General features: G+C 40.1%; 1 protein-coding gene across 1 annotated transcript; it reads left to right on the forward strand.

Moving 5' to 3' along the window:
- Positions 1–6,501: 6,501 nt before the first annotated feature.
- On the forward strand, positions 6,502–13,517 carry LOC138925888 (uncharacterized). Its single transcript, XM_070277480.1, is given in 5 exon segments — positions 6,502–8,265; positions 8,600–8,927; positions 9,012–10,942; positions 11,025–11,645; positions 13,437–13,517. Coding segments are annotated over 5 exon segments (4,725 nt in total).
- The last annotated feature ends 217 nt before the right edge of the window (positions 13,518–13,734 follow it).

The raw sequence follows: 13,734 nt of genomic DNA on the forward strand, positions 1-13,734 counted from the left end.
TATATTATTTATTTGATTTTTGACGGTATTTACTTCGTCGCCACTCTCAGGATTTTTAATTCCCGAGATATTTTTATTTTTATTGACGGATATTTCTACGTCGGCGTTCTCAGGATTTTTTGTTCCCAAGATATTTGTATTTTTGTTGACGGATATTTCTACGTCGGCGTTCTCGGGATTTTTAACTCCCAAGCTTTTCTCACTATTTTCAACAAATAATGAATCTGGGTTTTTGCTACCATTATCATCAAAATACTTTTTTATAATAAATTCTTTTAACGGAAGAATATTATTTTCTTCAATTAAACGTATTTCGTTTTTCTCCTCATTATCATAATATTTTAACTTCTCCTGTTTCCCATTATATTCCAAGATTCCCTTATCTATATTTATTATAGCTCCAATTTTTCTTAATAGATTGAATCCAATTAGAATATCAGATTCTAAACCTTCGATTTCATAAAATAATTGTTTTGTTTCAAATATATTTATAATATGGTAATACCTAATAATTGAGTAGCCATGAACTGTTGTTACCTTTTTGTATATTGTTAGCTCGTTTTTATTTTCAAAAATTCCCCTTTTTATGTAACAAGCAGTGGCTCCTGTATCTATTAAAACTTTTAGCTGCTTCTTGGTTTTTCGATCTATCCTATTTAAATAAGGCATTCCTCTGTAGGGGTCTGGTCTAAAAAATGGTCTTCATTAATATTATTTAATCTGGTTACTTTATTAGCTGGCTGACTTTCTGTTCCATCTGATTCCCTTTTTTGAGCTTGAGTTTGCTCTCTATTTTGATTTGTGTTATAAAAATTTGAACGATTTTTATTTTGATGATAATTATTATTATATCTACCTTGATTATCGTTTGCCTGCCAATTATTATATCTTCCCTGGTTACTATTTGGCTGCCAATTTTGGCTCGGCTGCCGATTGTTATTAGATTTATTCTGGAGTTGAATCGGTGGATCAACATCCATTGGCTCGATAGCTTGTTGCTTATGATTATTATTTTGATTATTATTTTGCCAAAAATTTCCCTTTTGTGGCCAATTGTAATTTTGGTTATGATTAAAAAAAGATTTCCCATTTTAGTGGTATTATTATTTTGCCGTATTTGATCAAATCGTAAGTTGTTTCCCCGATATTTACTTTCATTTTTAAATCCATTAAACCTATTTGCGAATTGAGCACGGAAGTTGTTTGATTCTAATTCTTGGACCTTTGCCAAAGCATTGGGCAAATCTGGTGGATTTAATGAGAAAAGAGTTTCTGAAATAGATCCATTAAGTCCGGATATAAATACTCGTAGAGCATTTCCCCTTATTGAATTGTTTGTTTCTTTGGTAATTACACTGTCCTTTCCGTATGTCATTATGGTTTTGTTTATTAGTAAGGTCATTTTTTTATTGACTTCGTTATAGTACTCAGTAATTGTCATTCGTCCTTGCCTGAGGATACTTAGTTCTGACTCGAGAACATGTATTGGTCGTTTGTCACTATATATAAAGTCCAATCGGGATAAGATTGCTTTAAAGTTTAAAACTGTGCCATGATTGGTAAGAGCATCATGGGCAGCTCCCATAATTTTATTTCGTAAAATTGTTAGGGCGATAAAATATTGTTCACTTTCAATTTTATAGAGACTCATTGCAGTTTCTGCAGCTTCCCTCCAACCTACATATTGTGTTGCTTCCCCTGTGAAATTTGGTAAGGATTTTACCACTTCAAGTGTTGTATCGCATTTTATAGCTGGGTCAATTGTTTGTACTTTATAATCTTCCACAGTGTTTGCATCTGTGGCTAGCCTTCCTTCTAAACATTCTACTTTCCTGCTAACTTCATTCAATTGAGCGTTTATTAATCTGTTTATCAATTCTACTGTTAAACTGCCGGCTGTGGCTACACTGCCTGCAGAAAAATTTGGTGCTGAACCTCCGGTTGCCATTGTTAGATTTAGTTCACAAAAGCTATTTATCAAATCTTCCAGAATTATTCTTTATATTTTTTTGTTAAATCGCGAATCTTACTTTTTGCAATATATAAATCTTATATTATTTTTCTCGAATTTACAGGTCTTAAATTTTAGTCTTTAATTTTTTTATTTTAAATTAATTCCTCACGATATTGTCCCGTTGGGGTCTTCCTTCTGTGTGGTTGGTGGTTGATAGAGAATGTCCTGTCTTCCTTCCTTGAGTTTTTTTGTTGGAGCGAGTTGTCGTTTTTATTTGAGAATGTCCTGCCTTCCCTCTTCTGGTTTTTCTTGTTGGAGTTGTCGTTTTATTTGTTTTTGTTGTTCTTGTTTGTTTTTTTTTGTTGTGCGTTGATTTTTTTTAGTTTTTGCGTCTTGTAATTGTTTGGTTTAAAATTTCGGTCCACCTTTGTTTTAATTCACTCTTTATGGATTATTACATTAATTAATTTCCATTTATTTTATTGTTAACGATCACTGTCACTTGGTAGTGTCGTTTGGTGGATGTTTTAATTTTTCCACTAAAAATGTTGAGTTGTTGACCGCGCGAGTTCCGTTTATGTTTAACTTATTTTTCATTAAACTATTTTTTGGAGCTTTATGTGACGCGGCCCCTTGAGTTGGGCGCCAGTTAAATTGTTTGTAGTTCGGTGAATTAAAAAAATGAAAATTTTATTTTTTGATTTCACAACTTGGTGTTAAACCTTTATTTATTAAACGCAAAAATTACAAGACACTTTTGGTTTTTTTTTAAATACTTTTGTCAACCGTTCGCGGTCTCGGTCAAAATAGGACTGCCTTCTTAATTCTAAATCTGATCCAAAGAACCTCGGCCATCAGTTGTGTTTAGATTAGAGGCTTAAGATGAAACTGTCGCATCTTATTGTGAAATTCGATTAGGCTGATCGATGCAATTTGGTGGGTACTTGAAACGCAAAAGGCGTAATTGATTGGGCTTCGGAGGGAAGCTGATGTTTACTTTTGATTTTGATTTGTTTATGGGGAACCGAGATCGCGCCTCAGAGCCAAAGACAAAGCCGAAGGCAAATGCAGAGTTTGAAAATATTGTTTATAAAATTCATAAGTGGAAAGCCATAAGTGGCCTGGATTTATGGGTTGGATAATTGAGCCAAAGATCAAGCCAAAGGCAAATGCAGAGATTGAAAATATTGTTTATAAAAGCCATATGTGGCCTGTATTTAGGGGTTGGATAACTTACATACTTAAAAGAGAGAACAATTGCAAAAGGAAATAAAACATAACGCAAGTGCAAATGGGATTTCAGGAGGCAACGACACCAAAAATGTACAAATAAAATAAACGAAACAAACGAAATCAAATTCTAAATGCCATGCAAGCGACCGTATATGTGTACATCAAACGCTGATAAGGCACCGGGTTCGCTAGTACGGGACAATTTACTACTACTATACCAACAAGCTGCTGTACATCAATCGCTGATAAGGCACCGGTATCATCAATACACAGCAGCAGCTCAACAAAAAAAAAAAAAAAAAAAAAAAAAAAAAAAATATATATATATACATAAATAAAAAAAAAAAAAAAATAAAAAAACTAATGATAAATAGATAAAAAAAAAAAAATTCGACATCTTAAACTGCTGTGTGTGGCGATCGTGTGTGTGTCGGAGAGCACTTTGTGTGCACATGTGAGAGAGCCATATACCCATATGCATCTTGGGTATTTCATCAAAATAGTAATTTCATCACTATGCTACTATTGCATCAGCCTATAGCTTAATTGCGATTGGTTGTTGTGGTTTTGCGTCTCCAAGAACAATCGTTACGACGCCTGGCGCCGCTGTCGCCGAGTATGGTTCACTGAAGAAGCAAATTAAGGAAATAGATCACATTAGAACATTAGACTTCGCTGTGACCAGAGCTCGATATCAACGCGTATATCAATCGCCGACAACGGAAGAGGACGACCTGCACACAGTGGTTTACAAAGATAAATGTAATTTGTGTGATTAACGACCGTATATGTGTACAACAATCGCTGTTAAGACACCGGGATCGTTTCCATTTGTCAATTTACATGAATGCAAATGTATTATTATGAAAAACAAAACAAGAATACTAAAACAAAAGCAAAAAAACCAAAACGGTAGAATAAATTAAACCTGCACAAATATTATACTGTTCCCTTCGGCAAATATCAGGCTGCCGCCATGAGCCGATTACGCGCCGGAGTGGCGGAGTGACACTTGGTGCCGTTTGGCTTGTACATTGTTGAATTCCCTTTTTGCACTACACACTAGAATAATAAAATTAATTGGAAGAAAATGCTATACATTCTATTTCTATATTATATGTCAAAAAAAATAAATAAAAAAAATAAAAAATAAAATAAAATAAAATAAAATAAAAAAAAATAAATAATAATAATAATAATAAGAAAAAGAAGAGAAAACAACAAGCATTCCATGAACAGCATAACTTTTATTGTTGTCACGTGTTCACTAACCTCTAAATAAAAAATAAAAAGAAAAATAATATATATTTATTTGTATATTTACTAAATCGCATACAACAACAAGGTGGAAGGAAACACTGCAGCACTACACGAATGGCATACAACTTACACTAAACACAGGGAAGCAGCAAAACTACAGGTTTTCCTTTTGCTTTGTAAAGAATACATACATATGTATATGTACATAGTAATATGTGAATATTATAGTACACTATTTAACCACATTAATACACAAACGAAGCCGTGTGGCAAATTTATCCTAATTTATACTATACTTCAAAAATACATACACATATAATTAATATACATATATATAGTTACTAATTTACATATTATTACTATTCTATATACATTACATACGTAGCATTACCATACTTCAATATAGCCAGTTTCTTTCTCAATACATGTAAAACAGCCACCACTAGTAACACAGTTAGGGGCAGATTAGATCTAAAGAGCGAGGGCAGTCTATCTGAGAAAAGGAAAGCGATAGAAACAAAAGAGAAAGACCAGCTAGTTCAATCCCCAAAACAATATTCCTACCAACGCTATGGATTCCGGTAACGCATCAGGGCTACTAAGTCCCATCCTTGGCAATTCATCAACTCCCTCAAACACAAGCCTGAATCTACAACAACTACTTGCCCTTCTACCCACCTACGAAGGCCCACCTGACAACCTTGATAGATTCATAAGTAGAGTAGATCAACTACTTTTGTTAGCCGGATCAGTAGACCAAGCAACTTGCGGACAGTACTTACTGGGAACTATCCGTGACAAGATTAAAGGCAGGGCGGACGAGGCCCTGAGTGTCTGCGATGTACTCATCAGTTGGGATGATATCAAAGCAAACCTCAAGCGACTATACTCTAGCAAAAAAACAGAAGAAATGCTTGTTAGAGAGCTACATAATCTTCCGGACGGACTCAGTATGGGAAAACTATATTACACAGCCACCAAAATAAGAAGCGAATTAATGTCCCTGGCCAGAGAAGCAGACCCTAGTGAACACTCACTCACAGTCAAACGGGAACAGTATGACAGATTCTGCCTAAATACTTTCTTAGTTGGATTAAAGGACCCACTTAGGTCAGCCATTAGGAATCAAAGACCAGAGACAATCGAGAAAGCGTACGAGTACGGACAGGTCGAATTAAACTTCTCTAGAAACCTGAATAAACACCAAGAAAATCGACGACGCGACAGCTCGACATACACGAATCACCCATACGCGAAAGGACAATCAACCTATAATAACTCCAATAGACGCTACATATTAGGACAACAGAATTATAATAATGGGAACAACGGCCGCCATGTACCACGACATGATAACACCAACAACGACAATAATAGTCGCTTTACACAGCGACAGCAAAATTTTAACAACAATGATAATAGACGCTTCACAAGTCAATATAATTCCAATAACGATAGTAATGGTCGACACGATAGACAAACTTTGGGTAGGAACCCCTTCCACAATAGCATCAAACCAGAGCAGACCCTAAACCACCAAGGCAAGAACAACCATAATCCAAGCGCTCCCCTATGTAACATCAACGATGATGAAAATTTTCTACTAGAAGCCTCGGGAAACCAGTCGGTTACATAAGCAAGAAGAGTCACGGATCTTCCTTGCCATTTGTTTTCCTATCATCAAACTTCATGGGTTCAAATTCTCAAATTTCTAATAGATACTGGATCTACCTACTCATTCATAAACCCAGCACTTATTAACGAAGACCGCATCAAAAAACTTACCTCCGATATAAATATCCACACTGTACTCAGTACATTCAAAATTCGGGAATATACAGATGGAAAAAATTTCAAACAGTTCAAAAAAATACCCAATTTTAAGTTCTTACTATTTAATTTCCACCCTCACTTCAATGGTCTTCTAGGCATGGATTTCCTATCCGGCCTAAATGCAAAAATAAACTTTGCCGACTCCATATTAGAAACATCAGAAACCGCCATTCCAATACTCATTTATTCATAAAGACGAAGTTCGGAAACGAATTTCAAAAATGCTCGAACAGAACATCATAAAAAGCAGCTATTCCCCATGGAGTGCACCCGTCTGGGTCGTACCTAAGAAAGGGGACATCACAGGCGAAAAAAAGTGGCGCTTGGTAATCGATTTTCGAAAATTAAATGAAAAAACGATCGCTGATAGATACCCTATTCCGAACATTGCAGATATACTAGACAGCTTAGGAAAGACTATGTATTTCACAACAATAGACTTAGCAAGTGGTTTTCACCAAATACAAATGAACCCACGCGAGGCCAACAAGACGGCATTCACCGTCGAAAATGGGCATTATGAGTTCACAAGGATGCCCTTCGGTCTCAAGAACGCCCCTGCCACGTTCCAACGCGTTATGGACAACGTTTTAGGTGACCTAGTTGGTAACGTCTGTCTCGTATATCTCGACGATATAATAGTATTCTCACCCTCACTCCAAAAAGATATAGCAGATATTTAATCTGTATTCATAAAGCTCCAAAACGCGAATCTAAAAATCCAGCCGAGCAAGTGTCACTTTTTAAGGAAGGAAATCAGCTTCCTGGGACACATCGTCACCCAGGAAGGAGTCAAGCCAAACCCACTTAAGATACAAGCCATCAAGGACATCCCCTGCCCAAAGACAGCTAGGGAAATTAAGTCATTTTTGGGACTATTAGGGTATTACAGGAAATTCATTAAGGACTTCGCAAGAATAACTAAACCCATGACGAGACAATTAAAAGGAGGGAAATCTATAATAATAGATGAGGAATTTAAACAGGCATTCGAAACGTCGAAAGATCTCCTTTGTAATGATCCCATACTCATATACCCTGATTTTAATAAGCCGTTCACGTTGACCACAGATGCAAGTAACTATGCGATAGGCTCTGTGTTGTCACAAGGCCCGGAAACTAATGACAAACCCATATCCTTCGCTAGCAGGACACTATCGGATACGGAAGTCCGCTATTCTACGATAGAGAAAGAAATGCTAGCTATCATTTGGTCTGTAGGTCATTTCAGACCATACCTCTTCGGGCGTAGATTCAAAATAGTCACAGACCATAAGCCATTAATCTGGTTAGACAATCTGAAAGGCCAGAATACAAAACTACTTCGATGGAAAACTATCCTGGCCCCTTACGACTACAAAATCGAATACAAAAAAGGGTCGCAAAACGTAGTCGCCGATGCGCTTAGCAGAATTGAGCCAAACTTGAACATAAATGAAGACCCACAAATTATACCAATCGCTTCACAACCACTAAATCACTTTAATAGTCAAAAAGTATTCCGTACTGGACCGACAACTGCAAGACAAATAGAAACACCGTTTGCCCAAAAAATAAGACACATAATCACAGAACCCGTGCATACTTTCGATTCCGTTACAAACGCCCTCCAAACAATCCTGAAACCGAATAAAACATTCGCAATATTTGCACCAGACGATATTTTCAAAATAATAGAAGAATCCTATAATAACTATTTCTTCGAAAACGACTTATACAAACTTTCCCGCTGCAAAATACAGCTAACCGAAATTACTGATCCCCATGACCAGGAAAACAAAATCCGAGAGTACCACTTTAACACCAATCATAGGGGGATAGATGAAACATGTAACCATTTAAAAAGGGACATTTATTTTCCGCATTTAAAAGACATCATCACAAAAATTATAAAAAATTGCGATACCTGCCTAACCCTCAAGTACGACAGACACCCCCATAGACCACTGTTGCAAACTCTAACCGCCCCAGAGGGACCATTGGCGGTCGTGCATATAGACATATATTTCATTAACAATGCTTGTAGTGGAGTTAACATCCACAGCCACAGGGAGAGAACACAGAAACGGCAACTGTAAACCTAACGCCGATGGACAACAACAAAAAGATCGCCAAAAAACTCATATACACTCATACATATTTCCCTACATACTTATTCATAATAAAAAGATCATTCTTATTCTGTACTCCAAGCAAAACGGTCGTTTATTTGCAAGCCTTCTTTCCAGCATTTGAAAAAAGCGATAGCCATACGATAGATAGATAGATAGATACGAGATCTCCTCTACTCCCTCGGTTACGAGACTGTAACTCGCGCAGGGCACCCAACAGAGCGTAGCATCCCGCTCATCTGTTTTGTCTCAACAGCACAGCCTAGCCCCCGGCTTAACTGCTTCGAACGAGACGCAACTCCTCAGCGCAGTTGCCACCTATCAAAATCCATCCACCACGATTCTCGCCACGGCCCTAATCCGAATTGTCAACAACCAAACGGGACAATCTGTTTTAGCCAGAGCGTTGATTGACCATGGCTCGGAAGGAACACTTATCACCGAAAGCTTAGTACAGACGCTGGGTCTCTCACGCACCCCTATATCTGCGGAAATAACAGGGATCGGCGACTCCTCTCACAATCGTTGTCGACATAGTACCAATTTTGTCCTAAGCTCGATTTCAGGTTCCCAGTTCACATCGTTTGTATCCACTGCATTTATTCTCCGTACACTTACAGGGCACCTTCCAAAATCGGATGTCGACCCTCGCTCATTCCAACACCTTAAAGGATTGCAACTCGCCGATCCCAATTTTGCCCGCTCCGGTCGTATTGACGTGCTTGTGGGCGTTGATCTTATTCCACAATTGATGCTCCCAGAAATTCGACGAGGAACTCATGAGGAACCAATCGCACAAAACACTCTTCTTGGTTGGATTGTTTTTGGACCAGTGAGGAAATCCATGACACACTCCATCACTGTCCGTTGTAACACCACGACGCTTGATCATCTGGTGCAAAGGTTCTTCGAACTAGATAGCGTGCCGTCTGAACGCCAACTCACCACAGAGGAACGATGGTGTGAAGAACACTTTCGTCAAACCCATGTTCGACAGCCCAACGGGAAGTACATGGTTCGCTTACCACTGAAAACCTTGTTCGACCCGCCACAAGTTCTAGGCCGATCAAAACATATAGCCTTAAATCGTTTCTACACACTAGAGCGAAAATTGCAGCAGCGCGATAAGCTTCATCAACAATATCTCCAAGAAATCGAGGAATATTTTGACTTACAGCAAATACAAGAAGTCACTACAAGCGAAGACAGTCACTCTCATATCAACACAAATGGGAAGCTCGGCGTCTTCTGCAGCACGATTCCACACCATGCAGTCCTGAAGGAGGACAGCCTGACGACTAAACTCAGGGTAGTCTACGACGCCTCTTGTAAGAGCTCCAACGGGAAATCACTGAATGACATTTTATGTACTGGCCCAGCTCTACAGAACGATTTGGGAGGAGTGATACTAAATTGGCGTTGTTATCGCTATGTTTTCGTGGCGGACATCCAAAGGATGTACCGATGTATCGAAATGCATCCAGAGGACTCTCAATTCCAGCGCATTTGGTGGCGTGACAAAACCGGAGAGTTAAAAGAGTTCCGTCTCACCACAGTTACCTTCGGAACAGCATCAGCGCCATACACAGCGATTCGGGTGATTCACCAAATAGCTCAGGACGAACGAGAAAATTATCCGCTAGCAGAAAAGGTACTGAAAAGGGAGATTTATGTTGATGACGTACAAAGCGGCCATGAGACCACGGACGGTGCCATTCGAGTGCGAAACGAGGTCATAGCAGCCCTCCGCTCGGCTGGTATGCATCTTCGAAAATGGGCAGCGAACCACCCGGCGTTGCTTAGCGATATTCCTAAAGTAGACCTCTGCAACCACTCAATCTTCGAAATGGACAATAAAGACAGCATTAAAACGCTTGGACTGTACTGGGAGCCAAACCCGGACGTCTACGGATTCAAAATCCTTTTCTCGATCAATCCCACACTTTCGAAAAGGGCTCTTTTATCAACAGTGGCGCGGCTCTTCGATCCATTAGGATTTTTAGCACCCTTGATAGTCATGTCAAAAATTCTCCTCAAGGACGTATGGAGCTTCCGTATGCAGCAAACTGATGGCACTTACCGTGCACTCGATTGGGCCGACATGCTACCAGAGTCTTTGGCAGCGCGTTGGCAGCGATATCTCGAACATCTTCCAGAAGTTCAACACATTCGCATACCACGCTGGTTCGGTTGCGATTTCAGCAATGTGATATCTCTTCAATTGCACATGTTCTCCGATGGGTCGTCCCTCGCGTATGCAGCGTGTGCCTACCTTCGAGTACTCGACACTTCTGAAATTAAAAATACACACATAGTCGCAGCTCGCACTAGGGTTACACCAACAAAGCCTCTCACCATACCGCGAGTGGAGCTTTCCGGAGCAGTTCTAGCTACCAAACTCACCACATGGATCCAGCAGCAACTTCACGTGCCTCAGATGCGGGTCACAGTGTACTACTGGTCAGACGCCATGATCGTGCTTCACTGGATATATGGAGATCCATGCAGGTGGAAGACTTTTGTAGCCAATCGAATTGGCAGCATCCAAAAGGTCAGCTCTGCTTCACAGTGGGGTCATGTGTCTACGCAGGACAACCCTGCGGATTGTGCAACGCGGTTTAACCCCACTACAGCTCGCGCAGGATAAGCTCTGGTGGAGCGGCCCAGACTGGTTGCAGGAACCCGAAGATCATTGGCCCAAGGTAATTCTTACTTCTCCAGATCCGAGCACAACCTGCGAGGAACAAGCAGCAAAGGTTATCCACGCTCACACCTGTGCATCCACTGATTCCTTTGTTGAGTCATTTTCGTCATTCAGTCTACTTGTATTTTCCACAGCATTCATTAATCGCTTTATCCATAATACTCGCTGCAAAAGGGAGGCTCGGCTTTCCGGACCAATTAGCGTAAAGGAGTTTTCCAAGGCAATGTATACTCTGGTTCGCGTTGTCCAACAGGAACCATTCTCTCACGAACTGTCCAAGTTGCGAGCAAACAAATCGCTCTCAAAATCTAACAAGCTTAGCCAACTGTCGCCATTCATAGATGCCCAAGGGATCCTCAGAGTGCGGGGCAGACTTCTAAACGCTTTGCAGCTCACCACTCAACAACGCACGCCCATCATCCTACCGAAGTCACATCATTTTACGGACCTCGTCATAAAAAACGCCCATCTGAACACCATGCATGGGGGAGTGCAACTGACCCGTGCGATCATCCATCAGCAGTTTTGGATCATTAATGGCAAACAAGCGGTAAAAAGAGTTCTCCGACAGTGTGTGGCTTGATTTCAGCATCGCCCTAAACCCTCTCGACAATTAATGGGTGATCTTCCATACCATCGTGTTAATCCGCCGAAAAGAGCGTTCGAAGCTACAGGTGTGGATTACACAGGATCTATCGATGTCAAGGCCTCGAGGTTCAGAGGACACACTACATACATGGCCTATATTGCAGTATTCATTTGCCTCGCCAGTAAAGCTATCCATTTGGAGCTGGTGACAGGACTCACAGCACAAAATTTTCTCTGGGCTCTCCAACGGTTCATTGGACGCCGCGGTTTTGTGCGGCACATGTACAGTGACTGCGGCACAAATTTTATAGCAGCAGATAAATCCCTACAGTTGTGGTCTAACGAGTTCCGGCAGGAAATCAACCAGACAGTCGTCCCAGAACTCACAAAGCGCTATATTCAGTGGCACTTTAACCCCCCACACAGCCCAAACTTCGGAGGACTTTGGGAGGCCAACGTCAAAACCGTAAAGTCTCATCTTCATCGTTCCTTCAAAGGATACCCAATGACTTATGAACAATTATCAACCGTTCTTATCCAGATCGAGGCCTGTCTTAACTCTCGGCCATTATGCCCGTTAACCGCGGATCGGAGACTCCATGCAATCGCTTCCTACCCCCAGTGACAAGGACAAGTCGCTCAACACACAGTTCATGGAGGGACAACGGATCCTACGCCAGTTCTGGAAAAGGTGGAGCTCAGATTGGTTGTCTCACCTTCAGGCACGCCCTAAGTGGAGACAAGAGGAAGAAAACCTATAGGTCAATGACCTAGTTATTATCAAGGACGACAGGACAGGTCCAACCGATTGGAAACTAGGTCGTGTTATAGAATTACACCCTGGAGCCGATGGGATGGTACGAGTTGCAACGATCTATACAGGTTCGATCTATACATATAAGCGATCAGTATCCAAGATCTGCAGATTACCCATCCCGAACTACACGGAAGCTAAAGTCGAGGAAGCTAATCTTGAACAATAGTGATACACGCATTTGATCTCACATCAATACCACAGCAAACATTTCACCTGTTTCTTTCAGTTACCATTAGAAGGATGTCTTAATGCTGGACCCAGCATTGCGGGGCGGCATGTACGGTCATTTTCGTTGTCGTAATGTTTATTACGTAATGTTAGTGCATACCACAACCCTACAATCGATACCTGCTTGATGTCTATCGATCTCGAGACCTCGGTCCCTTTGGAAAGCGGGACACCTCTAAGCTTCTTCCAATTATTACGACTGAAACACATTTTTGTTATACTGCGAACATTGTTTGATCTCTAAAATCAATTCAAATTAAATTCAGTGACATACTTGAAACAAACCCTGTGTTTTTATAAAACGGCAACAGCAAAGTCCCCATAGCAGACTTCTGCTAATCATTGACTCCCGTATTCTATCGGCGCAGTCACAACATGTTCTTTTCTATTTTTAAGATGTTCAATATTAGCCTCATATAAGAGGTTGTTAATAGGAGTCGTACGAAGAGCGCCTACGACAATTCGTACACCTGCGTGTAGTATTGATGATATTTTAATTAAATATTGTTTTGGGTCTATGTCATATAGTGGGAGTCTAAAGTCCATTTTTGAAAGAACAAGCGCCTTTAGGACTGATTTTAATGTTATCCACCTACAATTGTATTTTTGGTTTAAAGACATTTTATGATATTAAGTACCTAAGAGAGGTACCTAAATACTTAATGTTTGAGTTCTTAATGTTTAAATGATGTTTATTTCTGCATGCAGATGAAACTGGATGATCCGCAGATAGACCAGCTTATGGTGCATGCAGGGACGAAAGTAATATACACAGAGAGGGCGGCCTAGACATTGCCGAGCTAAAACTCTCTAAAGAAAGTCCGTTGAGTCGAGCGGCCGAGAGAGAGTCGGCTTGCGATCAACTAGCTTTTGTATAAACTTAAGCCTAATAAATAAACATTACCAAACATTACGCTAACATATTTAAACATTAAAATTACACCGGTGGGCTGCTGCCTGACCCGACAATAATAATAAGGTTAAAATCGTCAGCATATGCACTAAG

This window comes from Drosophila bipectinata, chromosome 2L (assembly GCF_030179905.1).
Source record: "Drosophila bipectinata strain 14024-0381.07 chromosome 2L, DbipHiC1v2, whole genome shotgun sequence".
NCBI classification, from domain to species: Eukaryota; Metazoa; Arthropoda; class Insecta; order Diptera; family Drosophilidae; genus Drosophila; species Drosophila bipectinata.